We start from the raw sequence: 19,213 nt of genomic DNA on the forward strand, positions 1-19,213 counted from the left end.
GGGACCCTCCCGCCCCGCCGGGCCGCGCGCGCTGCGGTCGGTCCCTGCCGTTCGTGTACGTGGTTCCGGCTGGCGCCCCGCGCGGGGCGGGGACAGGGCTGCGGGGGACGCGGGGCGGCGGGGGGGAGGGGACGGGGCCGCGCCGCGCTCTCCACGGCGACCGGGTCCCACCCCGCTCCTGCCCCGCCCGCGCCGCCGTGAGCTCTCGGTCCCCGCGCCGCGCCCGGCAGGGAACTCCGGCGCCTCCTGCCCTGCGGCCCGCGCCGCCGCGAGCTCGGCCCGGCCCCGCTAATCCGCCGCACCCGAGCCAGAGGCGGCTAATTAATGACCAGCTTTCCAGCGCCGACCGGCGGTAATTGCTCTGGGGCCTTTATGGTGACGACAGGCACCGCGCGCGCTCGGAGCCGGGGAGCTGGACACCCGGGAGCCGGGCCACCGCGGAGCCGAGCGGGGACAGCGCGGACGGACGGCCGCGCTCGGGGGACCCCGCCTGCCGCCGGGCGGACGGAGCCGGTGGACAGCCGCGTGCTGGCGGCTCTCGTCCTGGGGCGCGCGGAGGCCGCGGGCGGCCCCTCGGTTCTCCTGCGTCGCCTGTCACTGTTGCTAATACGCCTTCGAATGAAGCTACTGAGGGGAGCGCCGTGCAACCGTTTGCACGCGGAGGCGAGTGGGGTGCCCCGAAAGGAGGCTGCCCCACCACGGCCACCGGAGGTGGGCACCACGAGCGTCCGAAGGGGTCTGGAGCCCTCGCTTCTTACACCGCCGAGAAGTGCACCTCCGCGGCCACCCAGCTGAGCAACACTCGGGCGCGGAGTGCTGGGGCCTGCGCGGGCCGCGCTGTGGCTGGACGCTGGAGTCGGTGGCACCGTGGCAGCCAGTGCCCCTGAAGGCAAGCGGAGCCCTCTCCGGGCTGGCACGTCCCCTCCGGTCCGCATCCCGCTGGGCGCTGAAGGCCCACTGACCTAGGGCTGAGGCCCGCACCCGCCTCCACCGCAAGCTCCACCGCAAGCGCTCCTCCTCCTGCTGCTGTGCACAGACTCCTGCCCCGGCCCACGAGGAGCGGCGGGCGCTGCATGACTGCAGGCAGCAAATGGCTTTGCTGTTAAGTCTGCAAAACGGCCACGACTGAGGGGGAAGCGGTGCCTCTGACGTGCCTCCTGCGAGCACTGCAATCTGTGATGTGCTGCTTGAAACAGCTCCTGCCTCTCCTCTGAGGGGCGCTGCTCTGTAGAGCCTCCTGTTGTCGTTTTAACGCCAGCACGGTGTCGTGTCGAGTGCAGCCTTTACACCTCCACCCTGCACTCAGAGAAGATGGGTTTGTTAGGAGCCGGTGGTTTGTGAAGTTTTAACACGCCCCCTCTCTGCTTGCTCTGCAGAAAAGCACACTCGGGCTTCTGCCTCGTCGGGCGGAGCAGGAGGACTCCACCAAGTTCGTAGTGCTCACCCTGCTCTCCGTCGCCTGCATCGTGGGGGTCCTCCTGGCTTCTGGCCTCATCTACTGCCTCCGCCACAGCTCACACTACAGGCTCAAGGACAAGCTGTCGGGCCTCGGAGCTGACCCCGGGGCAGATGCCACCGCGGCCTACCAGGTAAGAAGAGACTTTTTAAAAAGGGCTGTATCTGCTTTATCAGTTGGACAGAGGTTGTTTGATCCACCTCTGCTCTCTCGGCATTCCCAGCAGTTGTGCATTTATTCATAGTTTGGGTTCTTTTATGACGGCGATTTGAGACTTCTCTTTAGCATTCATGGAAACACCTTGCAAGCACAGTTTTACGGCCCTGTATTCATCTTATGCTGTTCCTGGGTGTCTCGCGGTAGCTGTGAAAGCAGGTTGCTAATTGGAAGTATGGAAAAAGTACAGAACGTGAATTATGTGTTATCTGTTATCTTTCTTATTTTGGCCACTATTCATGAAAAATGTCAGAGCTGCAAGGGAAATTGGTTGTGTAGATGTTTGAAGATGTCCCTTAAATCATCAGCTTCCTCGGAGTCTTCCATGAACAGATCCTTTGACCTGATCCGTCGCCTCCCTCTGCTATTATTTGGATAAAGTGAAATCTAATGCTGACAAATGGGGGGTAAACCAAATATTTTCCAAGAGAAGGACGGTGGCCGCTGTGTGCTGGCAATACAGAGAAGTTACAGACACACCTGGAAACAAACTAGAAACCAGGGACAATGTGAAGAAGTCAGGTTCAGGCCACTTGGGGCACCAAAACGTTCACAGGACTTTTGGAAATTCTGCAGTATATGCTGCATATTTAATTATGTCCTGAAATGAAAATATGCCTTCAGTTTTAACAGCAATGCAAACTCAGGATATGTACGTGAGGGCACTTGATTTCTTTTAACATAAAATATCATTTAATTCCAAGTGTATATTTCTATGTGGGAAGGTAAAATATCTTAATCACTATTTTAAAAGTTTAATCAATGTATACTTGTAAGACTTTCTCCCATTGGTCTAGAATCTTTGTTTTCTCTAGTCACGTGATTATGGTGAATGTGTCTTGCAAATAATCCATCCTATTTTGCAATCATATATAAAGTAAATGTTATTATCCTATCATCAGATTCACATAGGTGGGCTTTCAGCTCTTTCCAGAAAATACTCTCCTGTTGTCCAGCACGTGCCCTTCATGAACTCGCCTGAGCTAGCTTTTCTTTGCTCTGAGGGCTGCCCTGACCCTGTCCCACATAAGGAAGTGGGATGAATTTATAAACCTTCTGCGCTGAAAACATAGCTTCTCATCCCATTTGAAAATTCTCAGTATTGTCACTGAGTGGAGGAAACCTCCAGTTTTCTGGAGGAGGTCACAAGCCCGGTCAGTACGATCTTTTTCTTATAAAGAAATGGCAACTTCAGATGTGTTGAAGATGGCATTTCAGCCACTGTGCATAGCTTTGCTTCAAAGCAAAAGAAAAATCCCTTTTGAAGAAGCAGCCTGAAAAAAATGTCACATAAACTCGTAAGAATTTACCCAGAAATTCTTTTGAGCAAGACCATCAGTATAGGATACCAGGTCTTGAGGGCGAAGTCTGTACATAAATAAATTATCACACCAGTTCTGTTGCTTGTGTGAAAGACAGGAGATCATACAGTGTAGATTTTTAGAAAGCATGGTATCCTTTGATATACTTTGAAATTCAAATATAAAATATTGATAGAATGGAAAGGTTGGACTTGCATGCAGAAATGCCTAATTTTTACAAAAATGCAGGTTGAAAAGGCATACTTAGGATTGAGTTTGTGACACTTAACAGAAAAAAAAAATCTTCCCAGCGACAGCTCTAATTAATAGTATCTGTAATTAAAATCATGCCCTTCCAGCAGGAAAATTGTTTGAATTTCTTGGAGTGACCTTTTTGCTGTTCCTCCTGGGGGCATGGTGGTTAAGTTGATATTGATTTTATAATGAGTTCTGGTTTGTTTAATAAGAATCTGTAATCCAGACAATAAATGAAATGTGTGCTTTTCTTCAATCCAGATTAATAAAAAGGGAAAATAAATTTTCCTTTAAAAAATGTGATCTAAGAAAATTTGGAAATGAAATAATTGTAAAGATTTTCTGTTGGGCTTAGTTTTGAAATAACTAAAAAATGCCTTTAGGAACCACTTGATTAAATGTGGGGCTTTGCCTCCTCAGAGTGGATTGTTTACTGAAAGTGCTAAGCTGTAGTGTTGTTTTGATTTGCTCTTTAGCAGAGCAGGACTCAGCAAATGAGGGTGGGAATTACCTGAGTTTTGGTTTTAAATTTAGCCGAGTAATGTATTAAACATTCATACTACTTTAGTTACAAACAAAATACATTGGTAAATGAAGCAGGTATTAATTCATTAATATATTCATATCTCATTTGGATTTTCTATAGCTGCCATTGAGGCCCCTTTCGAGTTTAAAAATCAGTCTGAAAAGTTTTTTAAATAGTGCAAACATAAAACAATAAGGTTCAAGAACAGTGTCTTGTTGCATTAATGTATTTATTTTTAAATTATTGAATTTCTGTTCTTTGCTATCTTTGCTAATTCTATAATAAAAGAGAGGTTGTGGACAGACATCATAATTCTCATCACTGGGTTGCAAGGAAAATTAAACAATTTGATATGAAGCTTTATTTCATGGTGGAAACACTCAGTTCATTTGTTTAAAGTCTGTGAAAAAGATGATTATTGTGTAAGTTAGGTTAGAATCAAGTAAACCTAGGAGAGATAGAATAGTAGGTGGCAATGTAAAAGGTTTTATGAATATCAGAATAGCTGTTGCCCTTTACACAAAAGAACCAAGTGTTGTCACATAGGGAAGGACAGAGGCAGAGGCATTCTGGTGGAGAAGAAGAGGAAGGACAGGGGTGGTATTCTGCGGGAGGCATTGGTGGCCTCTGTCTGTATAGTTCCTTCCTCCCTGGGAGTCCAAAAGGAGAATGTACATGTCCCCAATTAAATAGCAAAAGTGTTAGTTTCCTTTCCAGATGTTTCTTGCAGGAACTGGGAGGTCCGTCGTGTTGTTTGCCCTTGGAAAGCATTTGTCCATGTCAACCCTTGTGATGCACGCCAGCCACGTTCTGTGACATACCCCTGCATGCACATAGTTTGTGGAGTGGCTCTGGGGGACAGAGGACCTGTGGGGTGCTCCTGTAGAGTCAGTGGGCTTTCCTCAAAATGGTTTCAAAGCAATAGTTAGTTTGAATGATTAGATTCTAAGGCAAACATCTTTAAACAATTTTACCTTTTCTTTCTCAAAATTAGAACTATTTAATAGAGAGAGTTAGGATTTTAGAGTTTTCTTAGTTTATGCGTGTGAGAGATACTGTTTGCTTTACCTATTGGAAAATCAAATCTTTTTGACAGACTTCTATCCTTTTGATACATACCAAGACATCAATCCCATGAAATAATCTAGCAAAGTTTAATTTGCTCAAACTTAAGAGAATTGGGTATCTTAACTTTCAGAATAACTGAGATTTATTTTAAAGGTCATTTTTAGCAGAATACTACCCCCAAAATTATCCCCATTGTTTTAGCACATGTTATTTTTTTCTTCTAAATATGTAAAACCTAATATACTTGGATTAAATCTGTACTTCATTATTTACAAAGCCAGTTTCGCTTATTTTTATTCCAAATGTAGACTGTCACAGAGATGCTTATGTGTATGTATGTTTGTATACGTGTTTATGCACGCATGCACACTTGTATGTGCACACACACATACACACTGAGGATAATGTAAAGGTATAAAAAAAGTGTAGTGTTTGGTGCCAGTACACTTTATGCATTTTTTTTTTCCATGTAAGTGTCCTACTTTTATGGAAGGTGATTGGGTAAAAACTGTGCCAAAAATAAGTTGTTAGATGATTAGAAAACATCCTCCTCCTTTTTCTCTCTGAGTCTCTTTGAATGTTGCATCCATTTCTTTGAGGCTTTGATCAGCCTGGAGCAGCAAGTTTAGTATTCTGCCGGCCCACTCTCCCTTCCCCGACACGAGGGCAGAGACTCCTGCGGAATTTTCAGCAAGTTCTCTTTTGATGGTTTATTTCACAATACCCAGCAGGTTTCCTTGTGTACTTGGAGGCCTTTGGAACCGAACCCAGAGGAGAGCATGCACTGGGGCTACAGGGACCGCCTGTAAACAGAGCCACTAAGTGCACATCTTGGTGCCGCTGCTCCCATTAGCAAGTGATTATCAATGTAATGACAGTGTGCATGGTGATTGCTTCTATTTGAGGATGCTCTGTCGTGGACTCAGGCTGATGTATCTGTGAGTCCAAATGCACCCTGGCTTCTCACCTTTGGGGCGGGGAAGCTGAGTTCTTGCGCAGGGGGGACAGGCCACCAGTTGGCTTGTTCTCTTGAGTTTTGAATTAAGAGGCCCTCTTTTTCTAGGTGAGCTAATCTTCTCTCATTGGTGTAATCACTAGTAATAGAAATGGCGAAAGGATAGGATGCTCCCAATTAAGCTGGAAAGCAGTGAGTTTTCCTGAGGTTCACTTGACCCCACCACAAGTTTCTGAAAAAGCTGTTTCCATTTTAGTCAGCTATACTCGTATATCTTATCATGGCTTTCCTTGCTTTATATTTAAATTTTCAGATAAAATAATATTTTTTTTGCAATTATCTAATAAGCAAAACCTATCCTGCTTCAAAAATGGAAGGGTACCCTAAAATATTATTAAAAAACATTTCTTTTTATTGTAACATAGTCAAGCCTGAGAATTAGAATTTTTCTAATTTTACCTTTGCAAAAGTAGCTCAGAGTAGTCTGTAGGCAGGATCCTCTTGAAACTTTCTGATTACTGATCTGGTTTTGCAGGCGTGTGTGTTCTGTCTCCTCGGGTGGCTACCAGGCGCCTTGGGGTGAGGCCTCGTGGTACTCCTGCAGCTCTTCACATGCCCAGAGATGTTCCTGGGCCCAAGCGTAGATTAAGCAAATGCTAAGTGGTTGCTTAACTGGAGCCAAATCCCATGCTTCTTGAGGCAGTAATGTAATAATCTAAGAGAAACTTGCAAAATTTTGCCTTGACGAGAGTAAAGGAAACATTTGTCCCCCAAACCCAAAGAACTCGCTTTTGTTTGCATGTGTGTTCAGTTTTAAATCACCAACATGTGGGTTCCACATGCTTTGTCTGTGCAAGCTCAGTTGAATCTTCTAGGTACCTTTTCACTATGAGTCGGGACATTTTTCTGGAAGGCATCCATTTGTAGTGCATTTTTCTCATAAATCTTAAACTTTCAAATATGCATTCTCCAAATGCATTGACCACATGTCTGCTCTGCTGTTTTGCCCATGCAGAATGTTTCCTCAAATATAGCTCCTGAGACTTGAAAATAGATCTTCAGAGAACACTGAAGTCTGGAAAGCTTGCCAAAGAAATATCTAAATGTAAAAATAAAGCATTTTGCCCGTCCTAGTACAGCAAGCCGCTTCCCTTGATCAGACAGTAATAATTAGATCAGACTTAATTAAAAATAGCAGACCACTCAGTGAGACATTTGGAAAATAATAGATGGGGATGTCTAATACATGAAAATTCCGAGGGCCGAGTTTTATGGCTTTGTTTGTTACTCTAATATTTACTGTTTGTTTTATTCTTGCGGTTTATTAGCAGAACTGACTATTACTGGAACAACTCTTTCTTAAGGAAGTTCCTTCGTGCTGCACACCAGAAGGAGGGACAGGAGGCAGGAACGTTAACTCAGCATCTGCTAGGTGCTGGGCACTTGCCCAGGTCATCTCACTGTGCTCCCTCACAGGACAGGCATGGAGGGCCTGGGGCCCAGCCAGGAAGGTGCAGGAGCAGGGTGGACGGTCGGCTGTGCTGTGTCTGCCCTGCCCGTCTCGCTGTCAAAATCAGAGGCGGCCTCGTCCCTGCAGAAGTGGAAGCAGCTCCTGGGTGACCTACCGTGGGCCCATGGAAGCTGTCCTGGGCTTCGTGCCCTGAGGGTCACAGCATGCCTGTGCCTCGTGCTTCCTGCTCGTGGCCTGCAGCCTGTGAGGCCACCAGGGGCGTCGCCCGGTTGTACCTGCAGCCACACGCCTCTCCGAGGCAGGGTGTGGGTAGAACCGCGTGGCGCGGGTGGGCGCGAGGAGGGCGTGTAGGCCGGGATGTCCCAGGCCAGTGCAGCGCAGGCTCCTGGTGGGGACACCTCACCAGAGCAGGGCCTTGTGCAGAGTAGGGTGGAGCTGTGACCAGAGAACGAGCTTAGAGTCCCAAGGGTTGGCCTGGAGGCAGGAGGCACCAGGGGGCAACCGGAGGACACGGAGAGAGGGTTCCTGCTCCATGTCCCCTGTGGGCCTGGGGAGGATGACCCTGTGATTTCACAGCGAGGACAAGGTCCGCATCTGTCGCGTGCTTAGGCATGGTCAGTTTCATGGTGTGGCTGAATGTGACCCCAAGGGGAAGAGCCCTGACACCTCTCTCCTGTCCCATTTCTTCCTTCCTTCTTAGTCTCATTTCCCTCTTGCTACACTTTTTATTGTAAAAATGTCTTTCTTTTCCGATATTTAAACTCATGGAAGAAAGAGACCGCAGTGCTCTGCAGTCCTCCTGGCGTCTCCTTCATCCAGATGCCTAGAGGACATGTCCTCACCTCCCCAGTGGGCTGCCATGAAGACCGCATCAGGTCCCGTGAGCATGACTGTGTGTTCAGCTCTTAAACTCTGCTTGAGGATGAATTACGTGCAGTGGTTAGTGCTGAGACATGTGTGGACGGGTATTGGATCCGCTGAACTGCTTGGATTCCTGGTAGCCACCCCCTTCTCACGTCATGCCTGTGACTGCACGGTCTTCATGCGCTGGCTCGCTCTCCTCCAGACCAGGATCAGAGAGATGGGTCTGAACGGAAACTTATGGCATACGGTCTGCAAAGAAAGTGTGTACTTCTAGGAAAAGAGGACAGAAGACCTAAAACTCGAGACATTTTAGGAAGCCACTTAGAGGAGGCACAGGTACATGTGAATGTCCTGGTGGCCTTCTGTGCTGTCCAGGACTGCAGAAGAATAACAGCAGCCCTGGGATCCGAACCTGTGGGGGGAGGGATCCAGGATGCAGATGCAGGCCTTGGTCACCTGGCACTTGGAGGGACCTGCTCCACCTCAGCCACCTGCAGAGGGAGCTCACAGGTGAGGGGCTCAGTGGAGGGAAGTCCAAGTAAGAAGAGGTGGGGCACATGGAGGAGTCCTGCTGCCACGTGCGGAGGGTCAGCCCCTCTGTGAGAGGACGCTGAGCCATTTTGAACTAAAGTAGGTGCGGGGAGACAGAGAAGCTTACAGGAGTAAAGGAAAGTGCAAAAACTGGTTTAACAGAGGTTTGAAATTAAACGCAGGAGGGTGGGTAAGGAATTCTGGAGGTAGGTGGTGAGAGGTTGAGAGGAGGTGTGAGTGAGACTTTCCATCGTGACGTGGAGCAGAGCCGTGAAAGTGGCCGCAGGTCTGAGGTGTTTTCCTGCAGCCCCGGTGCACGGTGCACGGCTGGGCAGCCTCCCGGGGAGGGATGGCCGGGTGGAGAGGCCTAGGGCGACTCCGCGGGGAGTCAGGCTCTTTGCGTGCAGGAGTCAAACGCCTGTCGGGGCCTGAGCCCGCTCCAGGCGACAACCTCGTGCACAGTAGCCACAGAACAGAACCCCACAGACGTGCACGGAGGTCGCTGCCCTGGGGAGCTCACGTGGGGAGCAGGGTGCAGGCCGTCCGCTGTGAGGCGAGCCTTCCGCCTGGACGGGCATGAGCGAATGTGCTCTTCAGTGAGTGGCACTGTCTGCAGTGAAATGCATGAGCCTGTCAGAAACAGCAACGCCCGGCTCTTAACAACATGCGCTGCCGTAAGAGGCGGGGAGACCTCGCATAAGGTGTGGAGCGAGGCGCCACGGCTGAGGCCGTCAGAGGCGTGCAGGAGTCGCGCATTTGCAAGGAGAGAATGCTGTGACAAAAGCAATTACAGCATCACCCCAAGGAGGATCTGGGGGATGGAAGTAGTTTCCAAATGTCAAACGAGGAGCGACTACAGGACATGACCGAGGAAGAGGACCGGCCAGCAGCATCCAGCAGACGAGCCTCACGCCTGAGGACGGCCTCCGGGGCAGGCCCTGCTCCAGCTCTGCGCTCTCCTGACCAGCCCGGAGGCAGCAGTCGCTGTTCCCCGAGGCCGAGGCCTTTGGTTTTGGGGTTCTCTTCACCTCGCAGCTCTGTGAGCCCCACTGTCTTCCTCCCACCCCTGCCGGAGCTGCACTACATGCTGGTTCCCATCCTGTCCCCACCCCAGAACACACACACATGGGTCCCAGGGCTGTGACTGGTGGGGACACATCCACATTGCCCCATGGGTCACCCTGACCAGTGGACACCTCGGAGAGCCCCAGGCAGCTGTGGAACCTCAGGATTGCTGAACTTAGAGCTGGTCCAGAAAGTGTTTTTCCAGAAAGCTTATTTCTTCTAATGATCAAATCTGAAACGAGAGGGACAGCAGAGAGTTTGGTTTTACCTGAGCACAGGACCAGTCTGCATTCTTGAAGGATGCCCCGGTGGTCAGTGCGTGCTACAGACACCCCAGCAGCGCTGGCACGGTGCCGGGAGCTCCGGGGGCTGGGTGGAGAAGCCCCCGGAGCTGACGCTCACGTGGAGGCAGAGAGAGAAGTCTGGGGAGGCCCGAGCCAGACGGAGAAGGGCCTCAATGCAGGAAGACAGGGAATCCCAGGGCCCAGGAAGCTGCTTGTCCCCCATCTGTTAGATCGGGGCCTGACGTAAGTCCGTGCAGCATCACAGTCGTGTCTTTGGGTGTCTGAGTAACGACTTTTCCTGTTACGTGGGGGAAGCTACATAATAGTGTTTCTCTTCTCCGTGTCGTTACCTCTTCTTAGACTTTGCTGCTCAAAATGTAAAGTTTCTGCCAGGGCTTTCTGCTTTGGGAGAACTGCTGGTGGTTGAAATGGAACCTTGGTAGGTGACTTCTCTATTGGCAAGTACAAGACACTCGTACGAAAGGGTCCTGTTAGAAAGGTGACAGGTGGAAACAAGCGCTCCTTCAAGACTGGGTGATGTGTAAAATAATGCAAGCAGCTAAATCAAGTGCTGGGGTGTGGCCGTGCGTGTCCGTGTGTGCGATTATTTGGAGAACAGAAAAGGAAACGTTCACTAATGGTTACATTAGCAAGCAAAGCCAACTGTTATAAAACGCATAAGTCTGTGTGGTGTTTGAGGAATATGTAGATGAAATACGGGTTGAAACTTGGCCTGACTTTATGATATTTAACAGCAAATCAGTTAAAAAGAGTTCGTAAGCAATAAATACTGGGATTGTTAATATACACAAGATAACGTTAGCATCGGCGTGTAACTGGATTTAAATCCTCTGATTAAAGTAAAAAGTTTGATTTGCTCTGCAGGTGAGCATGTCATCACTACCCCCCTTTTTTAATAAAGACAGTGACGGAGAAGAGTAAACAATAAGAGATATTCCTGGAACGACACCTTTCGTGGACCCGTAAAACGTGCACTTCAGCCAGAAATCAAGATGTTCCTGAGTGGGAGGAGATACAAGTCAGATCTGTTGGTAGAACAAAATAATTAATGGCGTGGAAGTCACCCCCGGTTACCTGTTCCCTTCTGCCCCCACCCTCCTGTCCTTGTCACCCTCTACCAGAGTCAAGGAGAGTAGAAATAGTCAAGTGGCCCCAAAATCCGAAACTGAAATGGGGGGTGTCTGGAAAAAACTCTCGGATGTATTTGCTGATTGCTCCTGAAGTGTTTCCTCCCTGACCTTGAACACGTGATGAAGGTCGCGTGATGCGCGTCTGGGTTCTGCTCAGGCTGTTCCTGTCCCAGTCGTCCGCTCCTTCTAGATAGAGGTTTTAGGCCTATCTAGAGTCTGTAGATTTCAGATCAACTCCAGGAGAGACAGCAAAGCAGAGCCAAGACCCCGTGTGGACAGAAGGCCTTTGTCCCCAGGTCCCCAAGTGGCCGGACCCTCTTCGCAGCACCCACCCTCCCCCGAAGTCACTTTCCACAGCTCCCCTCTCTTGCATGCAAGAGCCCCATCCCTGGTTTTCCTCAAGGGCCGTCGAGTGTCTCCTTCCCTGGCACTGCAGTGCCTGCTTCCTTTCTGTGGCAGGTGGCAGACTTTCAGAAACGCTCGCAGGCCCTGGTGCTCAGAGCCCTATTGTCACCGCTGAGAAACTGAGACTCAGAGATTAGAAGGGACTTGCCCACGGTCACCAGCTTGGAGGTGGCCAAGCCCCCAGACCCCAGTCTGCAGGGCTGTGGCACGAAGCTCCCAATGTGCTCTCAGGCCTCGTCAGCTACATAGTCATTCAAATCAGTTTTAGGTGGAATAATTGGGCCCCAGAATGATGTGTGGTTTCTGAAAATGTCGAGGCAGCTGCTTCAGTGACTGCCCCCGCCCCCACGCCTCTCGGCCCTGCCCTTTGGCTTAATTAAGCAGCGGCCACAGAATGGAAAGATTCAGTGAATACCTTTTGTGTCCCTGGGCCGGCTCCCTCCAGCCCCTGAGGTATCCTGTGCTTTTTCTGCTTCCAGCCTTTGTTCGGACGGCTCCCCTCACTTTGGAAGCCCCTCCCCTCCTCGCTGTACACCCGGGCCATTCCCATCTGTCAGGCCCTGCTGAGACCCTCACCCTCCACGAGCTTCCCTCCCAGCCCAGGGTGACCAGTGCCCGCTGCAGACACCAGCGCCTCTTTGCCCAGGCCCGCGCTCTGTCAGTTCACGCCCTCGTGCCTGGAGTTGTGTTTCCTTGTTATTCCTGCTGGGGCCCCTTGTGCGTGGGGGTTGGACTGAGGCAGGCCTGCGTTTGAGTCACCCTTCTACCTTCCCTGTTGCGTTAGCCTGAGTATGTGAGGACCGCCTTGGTTCCCTGAAGTGCCAGATCTGTATAGTAAACCTGCAGCACCGAGCAGGGGACCTTTCGGTGCTCGATAAAGACTAATCGATAATATGAGCTAAGATATTGACATGAGAAGAGCTGATCTGGGGGAAGCCACTTAGAATTCTCTGGAAACCCCCCACATGATTTCCAGTGCCCAGAACGGGGCCCAGCATGGAGCAGGCACTCGACAAATACTGCATGTTTTAGATGTTGACGATGACAGTGGTGACAGATGATGAAAAGCCATTGCCTTTTGAGCAGAAAGAAAGTTTGGGAAGGTGGCAAAAGGTTCTAGCAGGAAACAGCTTACTCCACATCAGGCCAGGCTGCTCCAAGGAGGTGGGTGATTTATTTCTTACTGACATGGCTACTTTAAGTCGTCTGAACATTAAACTGAAAAGCCAGGGGAGGTCTGTGGGGCCCCTCGAGAGTGGCTCTGCTCGCAGAGGTCATATTGATGCGTGGATTTTGAAGGCACCCCTGACTTTTTCAGGAACCTTAGAATGCAACTGCATGCTGAGTCGCCAGCTGGAGGAGCTGGGAACTCTGAGATTTCTGTCTGTTGTCATCTTTGTCCTACCAACGGCAGCCTGGCTCGAGGGTCTGCTGTGGGGACCGAGGCCACCTGTAACACTGGAATTGTCACAGGTGCCGCAGGTCAGACGTGCTCTCTAGGATTTGACTGCAGTTGAAGCACTGAAGATTATTGCAGAAACTCGTGGAAATACGGGCTGTACAGGGAGGAAGATACTTGCTAAGCTGTGTGCTTCCCTCCCGTGTCTTCATTTACGCAACACTTTCCCGGTTTCTATCTGACGTTTATCAGGAACAGAACAAGAGAGGAAAGTGTCTCTGGTCTCAGAGGTGGTGTGTAAGCACAGGGACGCGGTAGGATCAGTGTGAGGCGTTTCAATGGCTTGTGGCTGCGGGTGCGCGTGCTATATCTTAGTTTGCTTTGGGCTCCTCACCTTTAGGCAGCATACTGACTGCGAATGTATGAGACTGTTCATATCTTCTGTACTTTAAAACTATGTGGAATGACCACACCCCCAGCTGTCTACCAGAGGCTTCAAGAGACTCGAACGCAGCCCTCACTTTATTAAACGTGGAAGCTAAAGCTGGGGTCCAGCTCCTCGGGCGTGCCCCCTCGGTGGCCTCATGCTGCCACCCGGATGCTGCTGTGCATGTCAGTGAACAAGTCCTTCTCAAACGTTTCAGACGAAAACGACTGCTGCTCTCAAGTTTGGGAAACCAGATGTACTGAGCGTGAAAGTAGCTAGAAACCAGTACAAGACTGGACGTGCTTTAGTGCCCAGTTGTGAGGTGTGTGCAGGAGATTAGAGAGAGGGCGGCTGCTGCTGCTGTGCGCGGAAACCGAGGGACGACAGAGGCCGTCCTTTCTTACCAACTTCAGACTGTCCCAAGACAGTTCTAGGTTGAGAAGAGTGTTAAAAATTATTTTCCACTTACATTAGTGAAAAGGTGTCTATATTGTTAAGTTTTATTTTGGGAAAACATGTTGTGAGATGGGAAGAAATTACTCAGTATTGCTTGGTGAACTGTTTATCACGGAGCTGTTTTGGTTGGGTTACTAATGTCACGGAAGCTGACACTTAAAATGATGCAGCTGCGTGTTCTGCTGGAGGAGCAAAGCTTTGCAGTGTCGAGGTCACTCCCCATGCGTTGGCGTGGGGACAGCAGAGCCAGCTCTCCAGCTGAGGTCGTTCCAAGCCCGCACCCTGCAGGATGCCTGTGACTCTGGCCTCAGAGTCACTCTAGAAGAACACATGTGCACGTATGTGCATGTGTGCGTGTGTGTGTGTGTGCTGTCCCTTAGTCTAACTGTCAAAGTTATCACAGCATCAAGGAGAAGCCCACTGGAGGCAGCAAAATGGTGTCACCAGAGAAGTGGTGGCCACGTGGTTCAAGCCCTTTAAATTGAGACAGGCAGTGGACCAAGAACTTCACCACCACGGAGAACAACGCTGCCCGGGCTTAGATTAGGGATAGGGTCATCCAGAAAATCTGCTGTGGCTCTGACCTCCATGGGAGGAAGAGAGAGGTTCCTCTGTCCCCTGTTCAGAGGCCACTATGGGCTGTTTCTTCTCCAGAAGTGGGCGTGGCCCTGCACCCCCAGATGTCGTGTGCAGGGGTCCCCACGGCTCCAGAGCACTGGTGCAGGGCCCTCTCGGCTGTGCAGAGCTCAGCTGTCACTTTTCTTTCCACCAGCAGCACCAATCCGACATGCTATTCGTGGTGGGAATATCTGTGTAAGGCAGTCTTCGTCAACCAGGTCGTTAGCTGAGTTTCGTGTTCACAGCCAGCCTCGCTGGCCCGGAATGTGAGGCAGTTCCTTCTGAGTCATATTCAGTTCCATGATGAAACCAAAGCTGTTTAAATAAGACAGTGTATGAATGAGGAAAGGTGGTTATACAAGAAATCTTCTTTTCTTTGTTTGCTTTTTTTTCATTATGAAACATAACCACTTTTAACGATCCAGAATGTTTCCTCCTGTGCTTCCCCCATACATACTTTCTAAACATGTCGCTTAATTTTAATCATAGTGAATGTAGAACTGTACGTATAGTAAACATACCTTGTATTGGTTTTTCTTATTACCAAAGTAATACATGCTCAATTTAGAAAATGCCAGTAAGCAAAATAGAAAATAAAATAAAAACCACCTGTAATCCCACACCCCTCTATTAATAATTCAGGAAATGCCTTTTCAAGTTTTTTCTGTACTTATGTTTACTTTTTAACTTTGGCCTCCGTGACGAAGGCTGTCCCGTTACCGCACGCGCTGGGCCACCATGCCGCACCAATGGCACGCGGACTCCCTGTCACCCACCTCACGTTCCAGCAGCCCGTGCGCCTGGCGCCGCTGCTCTGCTCTGTGCCGCATTGCGCGTTGCCCCGAGCTGAAGACCGGGTCCCTCCCCAGAGAGGGTCGGCTCCTTCTCAGCATGTTCTCTAGTCTTCATCCGGTCTGGAAAGTAATCGGCCTTTATCCTCCCCACGTATCCTAGTGAATCCATCTTTTTCCTCCATGGCTTTTGCATTCATTCTTCAGTTTTGCCCCGTTACTCCTAACCATGCCCTCCAGATAACCCTAGAAACTCCAGGCACCCTTTGTGTGCACACTCAGGCCTGTGCTGCTGCCTTCCAGTCGTTCCTGGAAAGGTGCAAAGAGGTTTTTCTTCAGCCTTTGTAGTGTTGGCCTTTCTTTTGGCAGAATTCGAGAATGACAGGTCTTTTCTTGCAGAATGATTCCCACCCTGTGGGATGGGATGATTTCGTCCATCAGATGCAGAGTTGAGAAATGAAACATTTGCATTATTGTGTGTGTGGATGAATTTCTGCCCCCAGAATCATATTCAGCTTATTTTGCAAGTTGTGTATACAGAATTATAAAATACTTTGAGGATTCTGTAGAAATATTCCAGGGCCTTGACTCAGTCTGTCACGGAGAAGCAAGTGGCTTTAGAGAAGGTGATGACCGTGGTGTGAAACTTGGTGTGTGATTGTTCTCTTGGTCTGTATCCTTATACCCTAAGGATTTGCTCTGAAAGTGCAAAGCTTTCCAGGTGTGAGCAAATCCTTGTAGGCCCCGGGTGAGCTGCTGCTGTGAAGGGCAGACCTGCCATGGTCAGGGGTCTGCGTGAGGCAGGGCATGTGCGCAGGTGTCGGTGGTGGGGGCTGGCATGCCCCGGGCTGGCTCACACTCTGTTCCGGTTGGCTCTGGCCGTGTTGGAGGAGCACCAAGATGCACGAAGACCTCTTTCTCACTGTTTCTTGGAGTTTTTGCGCCTGGGTGCAGACACTGCCTCTCGCCTTTCTTGACATTGTACCGTTTGCACATTTTTAAATAGTGTGGCACAAGCTTCACGTGTTTATTTTGTGATGGAGCATTTAAATTTAGGGGGATTGTGGAAAATGCCATTCTTCAAAACAAAAACTCTGCTGCTGTCACCCAGGAAGGGTGAGGAGCTCATCTCCTTGGTAAAGTGGGTGGTGGTCACACTGGGTTTGACATGGCCCCAGGGGCCATCATTCAGCGGTGTCTTGCCCTGGAACAAGGATCTGCCAGCTGTCCCAACTCCTCCAGTCAAATGTGTAGCGTCCTCTGTGCCTGTCTGTAAAGGAGGAAGCTTGCAAGGGAGCGCTGACCCTCTAACGTGGATAAACATGAACATTGATTGAATGTTTAACGTGGACCGAGCACTGTGCTTCAATCCTCCCAACAACATTATGCAGTAGTTCTATTATTACCCCATTTTACAGACCACAAAACTGAGGCCCAGAGGTGCAGATGACTTGTGCAGTGCCCCACAGCTGTGAGTGGCAGAGCCGGGATCCAGGATTGGACGCACTGGCCCTGGAGCCTCTGCCCTCAACCCCCACACTCCACCCTGCATTGTGCACATCTTGGATCTGTCCGCAGCCTGTTTTCTCTGTCAGCGTTGGATTTCACTTTCTGCTATGGGATTTTTTTTCCTAAAACACTGATGGCTCTGGAATACTTGCTCCTCAGGAATAATCACAGTATAATCATTGATGGCTGCTTTTGTGGAGACCTCCTACAAACAAGGTCCTCGTGCCACTACTGTGTACGTATCTCTCTCAGTAAGAACTCGAAATGGTCTGCATCCGTTTTCCTCAACAGTTTTCTCAACACCTAAGAGGGGCTAGACAGCTAAAAAGCTACAGAGCAGGTGGAGAGAAGATGGGCAGACTCTGCAGGGAGGCAGGAAGCTGGTCTCCAGAGATGGACGTCCCGAAACGCTGAGCAACGTGGCTGCTTTTCAGATACCTGGACATTTTTTTTTTTTTAGTTCACGTATACATTGGCTTTTTCTTTGCAGCTAAAGAGTAGGAATTGGGATGAGAAAAGAAAACAAATTTGGTCAAACCCCAGGTGGGAGGTCCTGAGGGTTGGGCCAGGCTCACACCAGCCCTCATGGGGATGCATGGCGAGCCCCGTTCCCACCGAGCCTGGTGCTCGGTCTGAAGGGAACTCTGGTGCTGTTGGCTCCACGTTTGCATCTACGATCTGAAGATTCGTTTGGTCAAATCTGCCTTTCTTCTTCCTTTTTAATTAATTACCTGTTGATTATTGAGTCATATGAATTGCTGCAAAGATCGTAATTGTCTTTATAAACTCAAGGTCATCGAGCTAAATGCTCTGGATCATTATTTTATTAAAGTAGTGTCCCAGATCACAAACAGAATCTTTTTATTATTATTATTAGATTTAGTCTGGGTCTTAAATATCTTGTAAGATTTTTTTTTTTTAAGTAAAGTGGCTGGAAGGTACTGGACCTTGTGTCCAGCCAAGTGAAGACCTATTTGCCAAAAATTCTCCTGTGCTTGTAAGAAAGCCTGTGCAGAAGACGTCCTGTGGGGCCCTGCTGAGGGGCCCTGCAATTGGAAAGCTGATGAATATCATGGTTTTACTGAGTTTGCGCCTTTGTTAGTTCATATCTTTGATAGATCTGTGTGTCCTACAATCTTCATTTCAGGGTATTTGTAATCTTAACCAGTGGACTTTTGTCCCGGGTGTTAATTACGCTCTTTCTCTTGCTGCCAGGATTATAGATTGGGGAAGTTTCAAGTCATAATCGGGCTGGTCACCAGTTTCCTTCAGAGCATGCTTACATAGTTTACTTAGCGTTGTCCATTGTCTTTTGCTCAAGTAAAGTGCTCTCCAGATCACAGCTCTGCATTTTAAACTCACCTAGAATATTACTTACAGAGTGTTCACATTACAACGGCAGTCAGGTCTCTGGCTGGCACGTGTCTCCTGTCCTGTGCTCTGCAGGCCTCCACAGAAGTTCGGTGGTGACGTGCCTCACAGCAGAGGACTGTGACAGCAGCTGGTGCTGTAAACGTCAAATCCCCCTTCCATCAGTGTTTATGCCCACGCCCTCTGCTCCATCACCGCTCCAGGGGTCAGTAGGGTGGCTCCTGTGTTTATCACTCTGGGTAGGCATGCCTCTCCAGGTGTAGACAATATTGCTAGATAAAGAACATAGCGCTGCACAGAGCTGAGTTTTCTAGACCCGGGAGGGAAACGTACACGCAGCAGCATCTCCCGTAAGCTCAGGGGAGGGCGGATCGTTTAGACGTGGATCTGCATAAAGCAGGTTGGACATGTTGCCCCAGAACCATAAACCTAGATGGGATTTCAGAACCATTAAATTAGTCTCCTTGATTGTAGCTAGACCATTACAAAGTCAAGAACATTCTACATCTGTTTCTCCGTTCTGGTAGAAGTTCACTTTTCCTTAGATAATTTTAAAACGTTTAAGGTGTTGTACAGAGAATGGGTGGGATGCAGAATATCTATTAATTTACAAACTACAATCAACCTAAAGGACAAATTAACAAGACCACATGGTGATGACCCTCAGAGATTTCTCGATGAGCCGAGAGGCAGCGTCGGGTGGACCCTCTGCCTGTCCCTCTGCCCACCGGCATCTGGAGGTTCCTGAGAGCGTCCAGGAACCGTGGACGGTGAGACGCGGCCCCAGCCCATGACTGGGCGGCCTAGCAAGGGGGCCGCAAGCATTGACGAAGGGACTCCATGTAGTACGCGCGGAACACACCGCGATGGCAGGTGCAGAGGTTGAATCCCCGAGCCCCGTTCCTGGGGAGGGGACGGGCCTGTCTCCATTCCCGACAAGTGCACCAGACTGCGGCATTTCAAGCTAAACTTTGAGTGACCTCTGTTTGTGTCACGATAGGTAGATAGATGTGGCTTTCTGGTATTTACCATCAAGGGAAACATCAGAAGGCGGGCTTGCTGCCTTAGTGTCTGAGGAGCGTGCACAGGGCAGT

The 19,213-nt window shown here is 49.6% G+C and overlaps 1 protein-coding gene across 3 annotated transcripts in view; it reads left to right on the forward strand.

Moving 5' to 3' along the window:
• The window catches only part of PTPRN2 (protein tyrosine phosphatase receptor type N2), a 906,619-nt gene that overhangs the window by 785,158 nt on the left and 102,248 nt on the right, over positions 1-19,213 (forward strand). For all 3 annotated transcript variants that reach the window (XM_063099753.1, XM_063099755.1, XM_063099754.1), the window contains one exon: positions 1,377-1,589. In XM_063099753.1, the coding sequence (XP_062955823.1) occupies positions 1,377-1,589 (213 nt within the window). The remainder of the gene's footprint in view (positions 1-1,376; positions 1,590-19,213) is intronic.

This window comes from Cynocephalus volans, chromosome 6, assembly GCF_027409185.1.
Source record: "Cynocephalus volans isolate mCynVol1 chromosome 6, mCynVol1.pri, whole genome shotgun sequence".
Lineage (NCBI taxonomy): Eukaryota > Metazoa > Chordata > Mammalia > Dermoptera > Cynocephalidae > Cynocephalus > Cynocephalus volans.